Raw genomic sequence first — 15016 nt, 5'->3', positions numbered from 1 at the left:
ATTTCTGATGGAATACATGCCATAAATTTAGATTTAATAATCCACTCATTTGTCAAGTGCTGATAAGTGCCAAGCAATGTGTTCTACGTGCCGGAAATATAGCAGTAAATAAAAGACAGCAATGAAATAAGTTGTAAAATACATAAAAGCATCTTTTTTAAATAAAAATGTAAATATAAGTTGAACACATATAACTTCAGATATAACTCTAAACACAGACCTCAGAAACTGTGAAGATGAAATTTATGAAAGTGTCTTGAAAAGAAAAAGCAAAGTATTCATCTGCTCTTGTACTGGGCAAAGCAGTAAAATCAAATACATGCTGTTTTAGTTCTGTTCTAATAGCCACTCAATGGCTACCAGACCCAAGAAAGTGAGAAATCTTTTCTATATAAGGTTGGTAAAAGTTAAATAGCAAAGCCTGGAAAATATTCTACACTCCTTTCCAAAAAAATGTTGAGAATTAAAATTCGAAAACTTCATATATCTAAATATCAAAATCCAATTTCTGTAATTAAAAAAAGAAAAACTTAGAAAAGATGTTTCAAAACCAAGTGTATAAATGAAATCAGAAAGACAGATGATAAAAACTGAGATAGTATAATCTAGGAATGCCTAGAGTGTATAACAATAGTGATTAAATGTACAGTTGTTAAAAATGTTTTTGCATGAGGAAGAACAAAGGAATGTCATTATTGCAGAGTGCTGAAAACAGACGGTAATTAATATTTTAAAATGTCACCTTATGTGTGAGACTAAAGCAAAAAATGTTTATTTGTTACAAAATTTATATTCTGACTAGTGCATTTCCTAATATAACTTATGTAGACAGTTTGATTGAACACCATAAGTACTTGGAATCTCAGGTAGGCCATGAGATTTTGCTGGTTTGTCCAGAGTGATGCCCCGATGAATCCCAGAGTGATTTGATCAGTGAGTGGAAAAGTATTTGCAAAGTCCCCTTCGGAGAATGGTGAGAACAGGGAGAAATGCAACATTCCCAAGTTGAATTCTTGATATTCTCACAAGCAGTGTGGACAACCAAAGCTACAGGTTGAACCCCCAGTCTTGGGGTTTGTTCATATGAAACTCAACCCCACAAAGGATAGGTCAGGTCTACTTAAAATCTAGGCCTAAGAGTCACCCCCAAGAGAGACTTTTGTTGCTCAGATGTGGCCTCTCTCTCCAGACAACACAACAAGCAATCTCACCACCCTCCCCCTGTCTATGTGGGACATGAATCCCAGGGGTGTGGACCTCCTGACAATGTGGGACAGAAATCCTAGAATGAGCTGAGACTCAGCATCAAGGGATTGAGAAAAACCCTAGAATGAGCTGAAACTCAGCATCAAGGGACTGAGAAAACCTTCTTGACTAAAAGGGGGAAGAGTGAAATGAGACAAAAGTGTCAATGGCTGAGAGATTCCAAACAGAGTGAGAGGTTATCCTGGAGGTTATTCTTATGCATTAGGTAGATATCATCTTGTTGTTCAAGATGTAGCGGAGAGGTTGGAGGGAACTGCCTGAAAATGTAGAGCTGTGTTTCAGTAGCCATGTTTCTTGAGGATGATTGGATAATGATATAGGTGTCACAATGTGACTGTGTGATGTGAAAACCTTGTGTCTGATGCTCCTTTTATCTAACTTATCAACAGATGAGTAAAACACATGGAATAAAAATAAATAATAGGGGGAACAAATGTTAAATTTAGATTGAAATGCTACTGATCAATGAAAGGAAGGGGTAAGGGGTACGATATGTATGAATTTTTTTCTGTTGTCTTTTTATTTCTCTTTCTGAATTGATGCAAATGTTCTAAGAAATGATCATGATGATGAATATGCAACTATGTGATGATATTGTGAATTACTGATTATATATGTAGAATGGAATGATCAAAAGTTAAGAATATTTGCATTTGTTATATATTTTTAAAAAATTTAAAAATTAATTAAAATAGAAAAAAAAAAAAAAGAAGAAGTTAATCAATATAATACTGATTGTCACTATTTGAACGTCCAGTTCTCCATTCAACCAGTTTAACCATTCACTTAATTTTTTTAGTTAAAAAATATTCTTGTTAAATTGGGTAAATGGAAATACTAGTGATCAATGAGAGAGAGTGGTAAGGGGGATGCAGTGTATGAGCTTTTCCTTTTTCCTTTTTATTTCTTTTTCTGGAGTGATGCAAATGTTCTTAAAAAATGATCATGATGATGAATGCACAACTGTGTGACGATACTGTGAACCACTGACTGTACACCATGTATGGAATGTATGTACGTAAAGAGTTGTGAATAAAAAAATTTTAAGGGAAAAAAAAACCAAGTGTATAAAATGGATTTTGCTATTTTAACATTTTTAGGATAATGAAATATACTAATTTCCCAATTATTTTATTTTTGCTTACTTATCTTATTATAGTGTTTACCTGTACATAAGAGAAAGGGCACTTATTTCCACTTGTCCAACCCATTCCTGTATTGAAAAAAAATAGGGTGGCATATAAGTTTCTCATACTTTTCTACAATACAACCTCTGCTAGAAAAGTTAATTAATATTATTAATATTGTGAATATTATAAAAACATTTATATAAAACAAGCCGTAATACATACTCAGGAGTGGTTTAAGTCTCCATGGCAAAAATCCTTGGTAGAAGGCTAGAATGATAGTTCCTACTGGTGTGGCAAGACCACCAGAGTGGCATCTGTGAGTTGAGAATATAGTGAGGACGACACATACTGTCTTACAACCTTGACCCCATGACAGAGCCAGGTGCATGGCATGAGCCCAAAAAAATGAATGTTGAGTGGAAGCAGAATGTAGGAATCAGGAAGGATAAGAAAGAGTAGGTCTCTTCTCTTCAGAGTAAATGAAAGTGTAAAGAGAGGGCTGTCACAGTAATCGTTTTGAAAAAAGGTAGAATCCTAAAGGAGTCATTTTAAGTCTTTCTAGAATAGAATGCAAATGGTCAACAGCAAGATTTAAAATGTCCATATACTCTTTGATGCAGTACTTCAACGTCTATATATTTATCTTAAAGAAATATCTCCCATGTCCACAAAAGCAAATATATATAAACAAGGACATTCACTATAGCTATTTGTAAAAGTTACAACCAACCAGCAAAACAAGAACCCTATGATTCTACCACTGGTTAAGTAACAATAATATCTGGTTCAACCCTATGATGGAACATCACACAATTACTAAAAATAATGGGGTATAACCTATCTGAACTGAACTGGAAAGATTTCTCAGAGAATTAAAGTAAAATAAATAAGTCATGGTAAAACATGTTAAATAAAAAGAAGATATGTGTACTTTTACATGTGTGCAAAAGGGAAAGAGAAGGATACATCACAAATTGTGACAGCTGAGAACAGGGACTTCAAGATGGAGGAAATGAAGACTTTCACCCTTCATTCTAAATATATCTATATTTTTAAATCTTTTGCCAAGAGAATGTATTTCTATACTACTTGTGAAATAAGTAAGTAATTAATACCAAAAGTCACTAGAAACACTGAGCTACAATAAATGAATGTTGCCACTTTTTCCTTGAAAAATAATTTAAGGAAAAAAATCTCAGATCCTATTTTGGTCTCAGACAAAGGCAATCTTTCCACAAGAGACTTTTCTTTTTAACAGCCGTTTAAAGTTGGCTCTGGCTTTCAAAATGAAATAGGTGCCGTATATTAAAATAGATTTCTTAAAATAGGCCTCAGCCTAACAATCATGGCTTCTAATTGCTATGATAAGCGATATCCTCTAGTGTAGAAGAAATCCTTCACTGACAGAAGTCTCCTTAAAACACAAACACAAGCAACATTCCTTTAAAAATGGAAAGCTATTCTATCAGCATCAAAAAGATGCTGCTTCCCAAACAATGTACCTTTTTATAAGTACTTAATCTTCAGTACAAATTCTGTGATAGTCTGGTTTGGCAAACAATAAAATTCTGTCTTCTTAACCAGGTCAGTTTTAAATGATTAAAAAAAAAAAGTTCTATCATTGTTTTTCACCTTAAGGCCATAATTTTATTTTTACTCAGCACTTTTTTTGACGTTTGATATACTTCCTTGTTGATGGTGAGATTAAAAAATTTCTGCAAAATCTGTTTTAATTAATGAACCACAGTAAGACAAAAAATGTATAATTTACAGGTTCTTAAATAGTCATCAAAGTTAAAAGCTTTTGCTCCTCAAAATATGTTGAGAAAATGAAAAGGCCAGACACAAAACGGAGAAAAGATCTGAAAAACATGGATCCTATTACCCAGTATAAAGAACTCTGGTTCAATAAGACAAATACCATAATAAAAAATAAAATCAGCAAAAGCTATGAAAAGACATTTCATTAAGGAAGACGTATGAATGGCAAATAAGCAGATGAAATGAGCTCAATATCATTAATCATTAGAAATATGCAAGTTAAATCACAATGAGAAACCATTGCACAACCACTAAAACAGCACAATTAAAAAGGTTGGCAATACTAAGCGTTGATGAAAATCTGGTTCCTTGGAACTTTCATATATTGCTTAATGGGAAAGTAAAAAAAAGTACAGCCACTTTGGAAGTTGGGCAGTTTCTCAAGTTAAATATACATTTACCATATGACCGAGCAATTGGGCTCTTAGATAGTAATCCAAGAGAAAAGAAAACATGTCCATACAAAGACTTATAAGCATATGCTGATAACCACTTCAGCCAAAACCGCCCAAATAGGCAAGTGCCCAAACAGCCATCTAGTGGTGAATGGATAAACAAGCACTGAACTACCACTCAACAATAAAAAGGAACAAACTACGGATATACACAAAAGTATCAATCTCAAAATGTTTCCATTATACTAAATGAGAGAAGCCAGTTATACAAGACCACAAATCACATCACTCTATTCCTGGAGGCCTAGAAAAGGGAAAACTCAGAGATAGAAAGTAGTGGTTGCCAAAGGCTGAGAAGAGTAGATTAAGTACAGACATTTCTATTCATACGTCTCACACTAACTCTCAAAGTCCTGCTTTACATCCCCAGGTAGAAATAAAACTTGGAATACCTATGGCCCATGTCTTCTCTAACATGCACTTCTCTAACTTACATTAGATGTTCTTCCCTACTACAGAGAAACTCTTTGAGAACAGCATCCAAATCTCAGTTATCTCTGCATCCCCTTGGTGCCTGGCAATTTGCAGCCCACTAAAGTACACAAACTACTGTTAGGGAAAAAATGGTAGTGTTAAGTGGAAACACCAATCATCCACCAAACATTTTGTTCTTATGTTATATTCCCTTCATCCCCACTTGACTCTTAGTTTTCTCTTTAACAGTTATTTTTAACTTAACAGTGATCACCTCTGGGGATGATGGAAACCCCTAAGGTTCTACATACATTTCATGGTATTTGGAATTTCACAATGAAAATATTAGTTTTATAAACAGAAAAAAAAAGAAAAAGTCTTTCAATTTCAACATAAAAAGTATGGCAGCAGGATTTGGTGGGGAAGTCCTGTCCTTTTCTCTCAAAAGTCTCTTCCCCTTCTCAAGCTAATCAAGTGAAAAAGAAGTTCCATAAAAGAATTGTCTTCTCTGTTGCCTAAGGAAGCAATTAAATATTGTCCTGTCAATCAAGTCCCAAATCTTAAAATCAAGTGTTATTTTAATCTTTTTAGCTACATTAACATGCCATTATGACAAAGATAAAGATAGCAAGATTCTTAATACAAAGTTCCTCTTAATACAAAGTGAGACAACCTCTTAATACAAAGTTCCAACTGCCTTCCAATGAAATACTGCAACAAAAAAAACAAAAAAAACTGCAAAACCTGTGACCCTAAAGTGTCTGTAAGGATCAGAGTACACTGCTATTTGAACTACTACACATACATATTAATCTTCCATTTTAATGAATTTTGAATGCAACATTTGCATATGTGAAAACAGAAACATCCATATTAAATTATTGCATACCTGTGGATTTTCCAAACGTTTTAAATACTCTTCAAATGACCCTTCTATAAACTGCAAAAAAAAAAAAAACCACAAAAATGTCTATTAGGAATGTCATCCACAAAGTAAGTTGAAAAGGCCATTAACTTCTTCAGTATAAATAATTTTCACTTTGAATTACTGACTGATTACTCAAACCTAGGAGACATCACTAACAGTAAAAATAGTTTTAAAAAAGGGGGGGTAAAATGTAATTATAAAAAATATATACAAATATAAAGGCAGGATCTGGAATGGCACAGGGAAACGATATTCAGAGACAGGAACTGTGTGTGATACGCGGAGGAAATAACAACACAGTATTGGGGAGACAGGGGCAAACTGGCCAGGGTGAAGCAGGAGACTTGATGCGGAGGGCAGATGTGGGACGGCAGATGTGGGACAGGAACCTGAACACTGCCGGTTAAGAGAGGGCCTTAAGTCCAGGCAGAACCCTTGACTTGAGGGAGAAGACAATTTAATGTCACTGCAGGTGATACTGTGAACAAACAGTATTACAAAAGCAATACTTTTGTAAAATTTGGTAGAGTCCAGTATGTAGAAGATAAAGACAGATACACTAAGAAACATTATAGCTTAATAACACAGTTATGAAGTATTCATAATCTCTTAGGTCAATTATACTAAAAAGAGGAATAGGAATAATGCTAGAGATACTCTGAAAACAGAATTTTTTTAATAATTTGCCTTGTTATTTTAACACAAAAAAATTGAGTTAATTAAAGCTATATAACCTATGTTTTTCCTCATAACAAATGCACCAATTTAAAAGAAACCCCAAAATGCATTTGTCTGAAACACCAAATTCAATCTTATTTAAATTACAGGCCCAGATAATTAAGCAAAGTGATACACTTAAAAAGAATAAAGTGTTTCCCTAGTCTATAAAAATTGTTTAAACCTCCATATATTTTCATAAGATTGAGATTCTTTTATAGGCCATTCAAATGTCAAATTTCCAAACGGTATCCCATATTTCAACACATATTTAGAATTAAATAGCCACATACTTTAAAATGCCTACAAAACAGATAATTATTTATACACTAAAAAACAAAACAAAGCAAAAAAAAAAAAGAACCACAAAGTTGGAAGAGACCTAAGTGATTCTGCTGGTCTGAATCTATTACATACCCCAGAAAAGCCATGTTTTAATTCTGACCCCATATTGTAAACTTTTGATTAGATTATCTCCATGAAGACGTGGCATGCCCAACTGTGGGTGTGATCTCTTGATTAGATGGAGATGTGACGCCACCCATTCCAGGTGGGTCTTGGTTAGTTTACTAGAGTCCTTTAAAAGAAGAAACATTTTGGAGAGAGCTCACAGCAGAGCCAATATAGACATTTGGAGATTGAGACAGAAATAGGCCAGCTGCTAAGGACTCACAGAAATAGCTAGCACCTGAAGAAAAGAAATCTCTGGCCCCAGCAGATGCTAAGCTAAGAGATAAAACCTAGAGTTTTGTCCCAGAGCATCTAAGTGAATGTCCACAGATGCTTAAAGAGAAAACCACTGGCACCAGAAGATGGAAGCAATAGAACCAGGAATAACGACCAACAGATGCCAGCCAGCCTTCCCAGATCATTCTTCCTTGAGCCAAGGTATCTGTCTCTGGATGCCTTAAGTTAGGACATATTTATGGCCTTAGAACAGTCAACTTGTAACTTATTAAATTCCCTTTTAAAAAGCCACTCCACTTCTGGCATATTGTATTCTGGCAGCTTAACAAACTAACGATGCAAGCCTAAATCCAATCTGAGATTTTTCTTTCTAATCGGAAAATGTCCATCTAGGCCCTCACTGAACAATGCAGTGACAAGGAACACCTGTTTCCACAACAGCCCTTTCCAATATTGAATAAAAACTGTTAGAAGGTCCTTATTATTAAAAAAGTGAAACGTTTCCCCTTGGAACATTCAACTTCTGATCATTGCCTGTAAGGTCATACAGACTAAATAAATACATACGAACCATTAAAGCAATGCTGACAGTTAAGTATTCAGCCAATGTTACTGATTTTCATTATTTATAATGAGGAATTTTACCTCTGAGGCCATTAATGATTAATTCATTTGTAATTTCTTCAAATATTTAAAGACAATTACCATTCCATTCATCCACTTCTCCACCACACCCTGGTGCTCTAATTCCTAACCTCAACATTACCAGTCTTTTAATATGACAAGGATTCAAATTCCCTGATAAAGCAGGTAACTTTCCTTCATGAAACATATTACTGTTTATCTTAAAAATGGCACCCAGAAAAAACACCACCAGTAATAATATTTGCTTGAATAAATACAGGAACACCAACCCCAAAATACATCCAAACTAAAAATTACTAAGTCTTAGAATTAACTTATTTTCAAAGTATCGATGTTCCTTACCATCGATAAGGGGAAAATCCCAATGAAAGTTATCAAGTGGCATAATTCTAGGTCATAAAACCATTAGCTAGTAAACTCTATAAGGCTTTCAATGTAAAATGAAAATAGATGACTGTGGCATCTTACTTCACAGCCTCCTTATACACCACTGGAAAAAATTAATTGTTTTACAACATTCTATTAACAATAAATTGTCTATGTTATCAGCGTTCTGATGTGTGATTTCACAATGAAAAGCCCTCAAAAAAATTTCTTTAATCCATAAATGCCTTCTGATAAAACTAAAGGCTCAATATTACATATCATCAGCATATTTTTAATACTCCAAGTCAGAATTTTAAAAATTCATAGGGGATTACAAATCCCAGAAACCTCTACTAATAACAATACCCGATTCCCTGATCATGTCAGATAAAGCTCACTCTTCATACAGAAGGACCCTGCCCTGGTTTTACCTTTTAGAAGCTTTCTAAATGTCTAAATAAATGAATATCCCAATATAGCTTAAAAAATCATAGCTGAATATAACTGGATTTAAGTTCAATAAAGCAGTTCTTATAAGGGTTATTTTCTAAACCTGCTTTAAGATCTAGCCTGTAAAAATTCACATTAGACCATTTCTAAAAAGTTGAAATGTAAATGCCAAGTCAAGACAACAGTTTTACATGTTTGAAATAGCAAATTACCGCTTCAAATTTCTCTCTGTTCTCCCGAAGATAGTGAATACAGGCCATTCTGACTTCAACATGGCGAGACTGAGAGTGCAATACCTACAAAAGATAAAATAACATGCTTTTGAGCATTTTTTGTTAGAAGTGGATTTAAGTTGCAACCTATGCCTTCTTTAGATTCAACCAATAGATACCAGACTTCCTCCCTCCCTTTCCATAATTTTAGATCTTATTCCTACCTCTTCTACTACTCACAGTGATGACATGACATATACAAATTTTAAAACAGTAGCACTTTTTAAGTCAGATGTCGTAACATAAAGAGCTTATTGCCATTTCTTCACGTCGCCAAAATCAGTTCTTTGAGAAAATCTTTGTAAACTTAAGACACTTTTCTTTGTTGGCCAGCCTTCTGCTGTAATTTTGCTCTTTACAACAGAATCCTATGCTTGTGAGAAAGGTGAGGAAATAGGCAACTTCAACAGAAATCTTCTTTGAGGCTTTATGACTGTAAAATTCTTTTTCACAGTAATTCTGGATGTATTAAGCAGTCTTATACAGAAATTTAATTTTACCATGGTTACAGAAAAATTAAGGCACTCATTCTTAAATTCTCAATTATGTTACAAGACACTTGAAAGAATATTCAAGTGAGTAGCATGCAGGATGCAAATATGCTGCTGAATGGACATCTCAAGTCTTAGGATTTACCCTGTCCAAAATCTTAAAGCACTAACTGAAATAAACTACCCTACAGAGTATGATTCAGATCCTCTCACACTCTAGCCTCTGTGTTCTTTTGTTAAACAACAGTTCAACAACAGGATAATTTCCATTGGCATTTTATCTCTAAGGCTTGAGTTTGAAGCAAACTATTATTTCTTATAAGATGCTTAGGCACCTCCTTCGACCAGCTCCCAATAATTTAACCACTGTGCTTAAAAGAGGAAGTTAAAATTACTTTCTATACTACATGTCTCTACACTAAGGTATTCCTGGCACCTAAAGGGTCAAGATAAGCAAAGAAAAAAAAAAAAAACCTGACGCACTGGAATAACCACATCTCAAACTACCATCAAGACCTCTTGAGAATTTATACTGATAGAAAGTAGCCTTAAGACTTACGTCTCATGTTCAGAGTAAGCAGAGAATTTTTAAAAAGGGAGGATTCAGCTGCACATTTAGATAACATCCAAGTTCCATTTATACGCACGGAACCACTGGTACAACTATCTCGGCAGCCAGTCCGTCTTATTACATTCATATGCACTGAAGATGTACTACTAACTGAAGTTAGAGTTTGTTTTCAGTATACTAGCTGGTTTTCAGCTTACATGAGTGTACGTGAGTGTACTTTCATTACTGTCTTGTAACACTAGAGAAAAGCACTAAGATTCCAACACTGGAAAGACTATTCACATGTGAAATAATCACCATACAATCAGACAGCCAATTCAACAAATGAAATTTAGCAAAATGTCTTTCACAGTAGCTATGTTAAACATTATTATGAATCAACCACAGTATTATCTGATAAGACTTTTCCTGCTGTTACCAAAGTGAAGCTAGTCCTAAAACCATTACCTAGCAACAGGTGGCAGACATAAGGGCTCATTTCCCATCAAAAACAATGGCAACAAAAAAAATAATAAAGGCAAGTGTATCTCATTTTTTTCTCTTCTAAGAAAGATTTTGGCATATGAAATCAGAAGCACAATCCTCAGCAACATCCACAAAGTGTGGAGGCACGGGTGCTTTATAAAGCTTTACAAAGCAAGAGAAACTCTTTTCACTGCAAGAGAAGCAAGGTTAAATGACAACTTAAAAAAAATGATTGTGCAAGTTTAATTCAGGAAGAATTAAAAGGGTTTGACATATACCTATCTTTGCAAATTATTATATGCATGAAATGAGCTAGAACTACGAGATTTTCCCATCTTAGAACAATATAGTGATAAAAACTGGGAAAGGCTAAGGCACACTGCTTTAGCAAGTCCTCTTAAGAGTGGCCTATTTTTAGTTCCATAACTGTGGAGCTGATTGAGGTCAAGCCTCCTGCAGGCCGAATTCTACAAGTGCAAAAAGGGAAAGGCCTATCTTTCCCTATCTAAATCAGGTAATGTGGAGGGAAAGACTCCTCCTAACTCAATCTCTCTAAAGACTGCCTTTAGATTACTTACTCTGTCTCCTTCTTAGAAATGAGGGATATTTATATTGACTTCATAGGAGAAATAGTTGACAAAAAAAACAAAACCCTTTGTACACATTTTATAGGAGGAGCCTGAGGCCACTGTTATTTCCCTTTTCCCATATACACTTTGCCTTTGGCTATGATTGCTATACCCTTAGTCCAAGTCTACTTTAGAAGTGGGGTGCTCCCAAGTTCACAGTGTTGAGCTTTCCAAGCTCAGTACTAAAAACCATTCACATAATTGGAGGATATTTCCTTATATCTAAGGTAAATCCTAGTACAGTAAGATACACCAAAACAGTGTTATCTGATGTTAGCAATGATTCCTTAGTCTAACTAGCTGATGCCCCTTTCTACTAAGAAAAAAAATTTTAGAGATCCCATTACAATAATTTACACGCCTCTGTATAATCAAGTTTGCAAAATATTTATAGCAAGTAATGGTGAAACCAGATACACCTTTCTGTTTCAATATAAATGACAGCCTGGATAATCCAACTCCAAATACACTCCAAACTTCTCTTATTTCAATTAGTTTCTACCTCCTTCCTTATAAGACTCTTGCTACAGCTAACAGTATGTATAAATATGGGCTGAAATCACTCCCACTTCTTCCCCCAGCTTCTAGAGGTTCTAAGGAGTTCAGGGAGTCTTAGGAAGAGGAAGGAAAAGGGGACGGAAAATTAATACGCGCATGCGCGTATGTGTATGAAAGAGAGAGTACACCACAGGAACACCAAACATTCCATTTTCTAAAAAGCAAAACCTAATGGAATTGAAAAAGATGGAGCTTGGTTTGGGGAACTTTAGGAAGAAAGTTTGAAAAACAATACCTGTAACCTAGTGAAAATGGCTTATACTTGTTAAATCAATTGCTTGTTTAAAGAAAAGATTTTATGTCACTGAAGTGAAAACAGCAATCTTTGGAAAAGTGATGACTGGTCTGTGAAGTTTAAAAGAAAAAGAGGATGGACTGCTCCCCAGGTGTTCATTAAGTAAAATATTTACTCATAAACAAAAACCCTGAAAGCTAACTAGCATTCAAAAAAAAGGTGAGAAGATCATAAAAAACTCATGGACAGGGCACAGATTTTAAGCAAACTGAAAGGTGTGAAATACAGACTACAGCAGTAATGTAAAACTTTTACCCAACTACTTCAGTAGTTCTTTTTCAATAAAGCCAGATTTTGGTGACTGCACACCTACAGCTACACATGTATTATACAGCCTGGAATAAGCCCTTTCAAGGAACAGAAGCACCGCCCTAAGCAATTTTGTGATTTTGACCACTAACAGGGAAACATCTGGTCAAGGAGGGCCTAGAGGCTCTCCACTTACGCCGTGCCTACTACTAACACCAAAACAGTAAATTCTTTTTTAAAAAAAGAATTCCGTTTTTGTGTACTTACACTGTCTTGCAGAACGTAGTGAGAGGGGGAATTTACTCAAAGACAATTTTCAAAACCCTGTTTTTCTTAAGTGCGCTTTCCCAAATTGCAAATTTTACCCTCTTGATTGAGTGACATGACATCGGAAGGCTTGAATACCCCACATTCCAAAGCCTGGTAACAAAAATACACATATTCCACGAGGAAAGTTTGATGCGCCACCTCCTCCAGGAAACATCTGGTTTACTGATGTGAACGTTATGCTTAGAGAACGAAGGGAAGATGAATGCGGAACAAAACAGAAAATTATCTGTTCACCAAGCCTGCAAAGCATACAAACTGTACATGGCTCAGAGCAGGCCTCATAAGTTGTCGTCGATTCATTACCTTTTCAACAGGAGAGGCGACACCCAGTCATCTCACAGGCTTTTACATTCCGGTTTATAGCTCTAAGACCTAAGGCAGCAACCCGTTCCGGCGTTACAATGGGCCGCTATGACGACAGCGGCGCCACGCGCAGCCTCACCCGGCGGCCCGACAACTGCCCGCGGCCGCACCCGCCTCCCCTTGACCCCCGCCAAATTATTACCTGTTCCGCCACGGCCCGGAAAAGGCACGACCCGTCCTTGGCGATCAGTTTCCGATACAAGCCCAGTTTCCGCAGATAAGCATCCATGGGCGTCGCGTCCCCGCGGAGCCCCGCGCCGCCCTGGTCCCCGCCGTCGGGGAAGCCGACGGTCGCTTCCATGTTGCCGGTGCTCCTGCAGCCCAGGCGTGGCGCGGGCTAGCCCCACATGGCCGCGCCGCCGGCTCCTCGACGCCCCGGCCTAGGGCAGACGGCGGCTCCGGCTCGGGCTCCGCTGGCGGCGGCAGCAGGCGGCAGTGGCCCGAGGCACCGGTCCGCGCTCTCCGGGCGCATAGGGGAAGCCCTGCCTAGTGCATGGCTGTTCGCACGCGGCCGCCTGCCCGGAGGGACCACGCGCCCAGGCGGAGCACGTTGAAAAAAAATTAAAGAAAAACCCGAGAGTGAGGAGTCACTTCCCTGTGGCCTCGCCGCCCGGCTCAGGAACTGGACAGGGCGCGGGGGGTCACCGCCTCCACAAGTTTCCTCGTCCCGACTGGTGTGAGGCGAGCAAAGCCCCGCACGGGCGAGGGCGCCGGGCCGGCTGAGGTGAAGCGAGGCCTGCGTCCCTCACGCGTTCCCCACGCAAGCAGCCGAGGAAACCAAAAGAGAAAGAAGCGGCCTTTCGTTTCCCCACCTCGCGGGAGGACGCCGGAGGGGCGGGGAGCGGGTGGGGGCACCCGAAGGAGGGTTGCACCCTCGCAGCCCAGAATTTGTTTTCGCTTTCCGCCCGACAGCGGAGAGGTCGGCGGGAGGTGTAGTTTTGGCAGCGGCAGGAAGTCGGATAGCGGCGGGTGAGGACGCGCGGACCGGCCTACGCGGAGGAGGCGCCCGGGAGGCTCGCGGACTACAAGTCCCTACAGCGCCAGCGCCGGCGCCGCCTCCCGCTTCCCGGGCCCCGCGGCCGCGAGCAGGCCCAGGGTCTCCGCGAGCCGATGCGCGGCCGCCTGCGCGCGCCGCCCGGGCTGACCGGCTGCCGGCTGCTCCGCGGTGCCGCGCAAGTGCGCGTATCCTGCGTGCGTGGAGTTGCCAGGGACACTGCGGCGGCAATGTCGGCCCTTTGTGTATTTCCAGAGAGCGCACCTGTTTGCTCCCCTCCCCCGGCCTACCCTCCTGGCGTTTCCATGGAGGTGGCTTTAATGGCTTAAGCAGAAAATAGAGCTAATTGGCGAAGGCTCCTGGAACTGGCGGCGTGAGGCACGACACACGCTTTCCATAAATCAACCGTGGACTGATGATTCCTTTTAGAAATTAGAAATACTGCTCACGCATTACGGCGAGGTGATGACTTTGCCACAGACGGTTTTGTCCATCGCCTCACTGTAGCTGTGCCCCCAAACACGCAGACAACTAAGTCAGCGGTCAGAAAAAAGTTAAAATTATTTTATCCTTTCTTAAGAAAAAAAAAAAAAGTCCTGTAATTGCTTGATAAGGTACCAGACTTGCCATGGGTTTTAAGAGCGCTGAGGCTTCCAGCTCAATTTCCTACCCTCCAAAGTTGAATGACGAGGAAATTGGCAAAGCAGAGTCAGAGGCTTTAGAACCCGGAATTTATCCAGCATACTTTTTGGACGCCAGAAATTTATTTTGCTAAAATACAACAGCGTCTGGAGTCCTTATTTAAATGTGTTTAATTGTAGAAACTGCTCCAAGCTTTGAAGCCTTGGAGGGAGAAGGGAAAGTAGAGGGATTCTATAGGTTTAGACAGGTAGTAGAATAAGCACTTTGAAATAGGGCCA

General features: G+C 38.4%; 1 protein-coding gene across 4 annotated transcripts in view; it reads right to left on the bottom strand.

Annotated features, from left to right (window-relative positions):
* Window positions 1–13438, bottom strand: part of OTUD4 (OTU deubiquitinase 4) — a 43680-nt gene extending 30242 nt beyond the window's left edge. Inside the window, exons 1-4 of one of the 4 annotated variants that reach the window (XM_077139910.1) lie at window positions 13245–13437; window positions 9092–9175; window positions 5976–6026; window positions 2433–2479 (exon numbers count right to left, since the gene is read on the bottom strand). In XM_077139910.1, coding sequence (XP_076996025.1) covers window positions 2433–2479; window positions 5976–6026; window positions 9092–9175; window positions 13245–13403 — 341 coding nt within the window. In that variant the 5' untranslated portion in view covers window positions 13404–13437. Of the gene's footprint in view, window positions 1–2432; window positions 2480–5975; window positions 6027–9091; window positions 9176–13042; window positions 13171–13244 lie in introns of those variants that run through there. The other 3 variants (XM_077139912.1, XM_077139911.1, XM_077139914.1) reach the window with 3 other exon arrangements.
* Window positions 13439–15016: the final 1578 nt, after the last annotated feature.

This window comes from Tamandua tetradactyla, chromosome 22, assembly GCF_023851605.1.
Source record: "Tamandua tetradactyla isolate mTamTet1 chromosome 22, mTamTet1.pri, whole genome shotgun sequence".
Lineage (NCBI taxonomy): Eukaryota > Metazoa > Chordata > Mammalia > Pilosa > Myrmecophagidae > Tamandua > Tamandua tetradactyla.
Note: the sequence above shows the minus strand (reverse complement) of the source record. Positions and strands in the feature narration are given on the sequence as shown.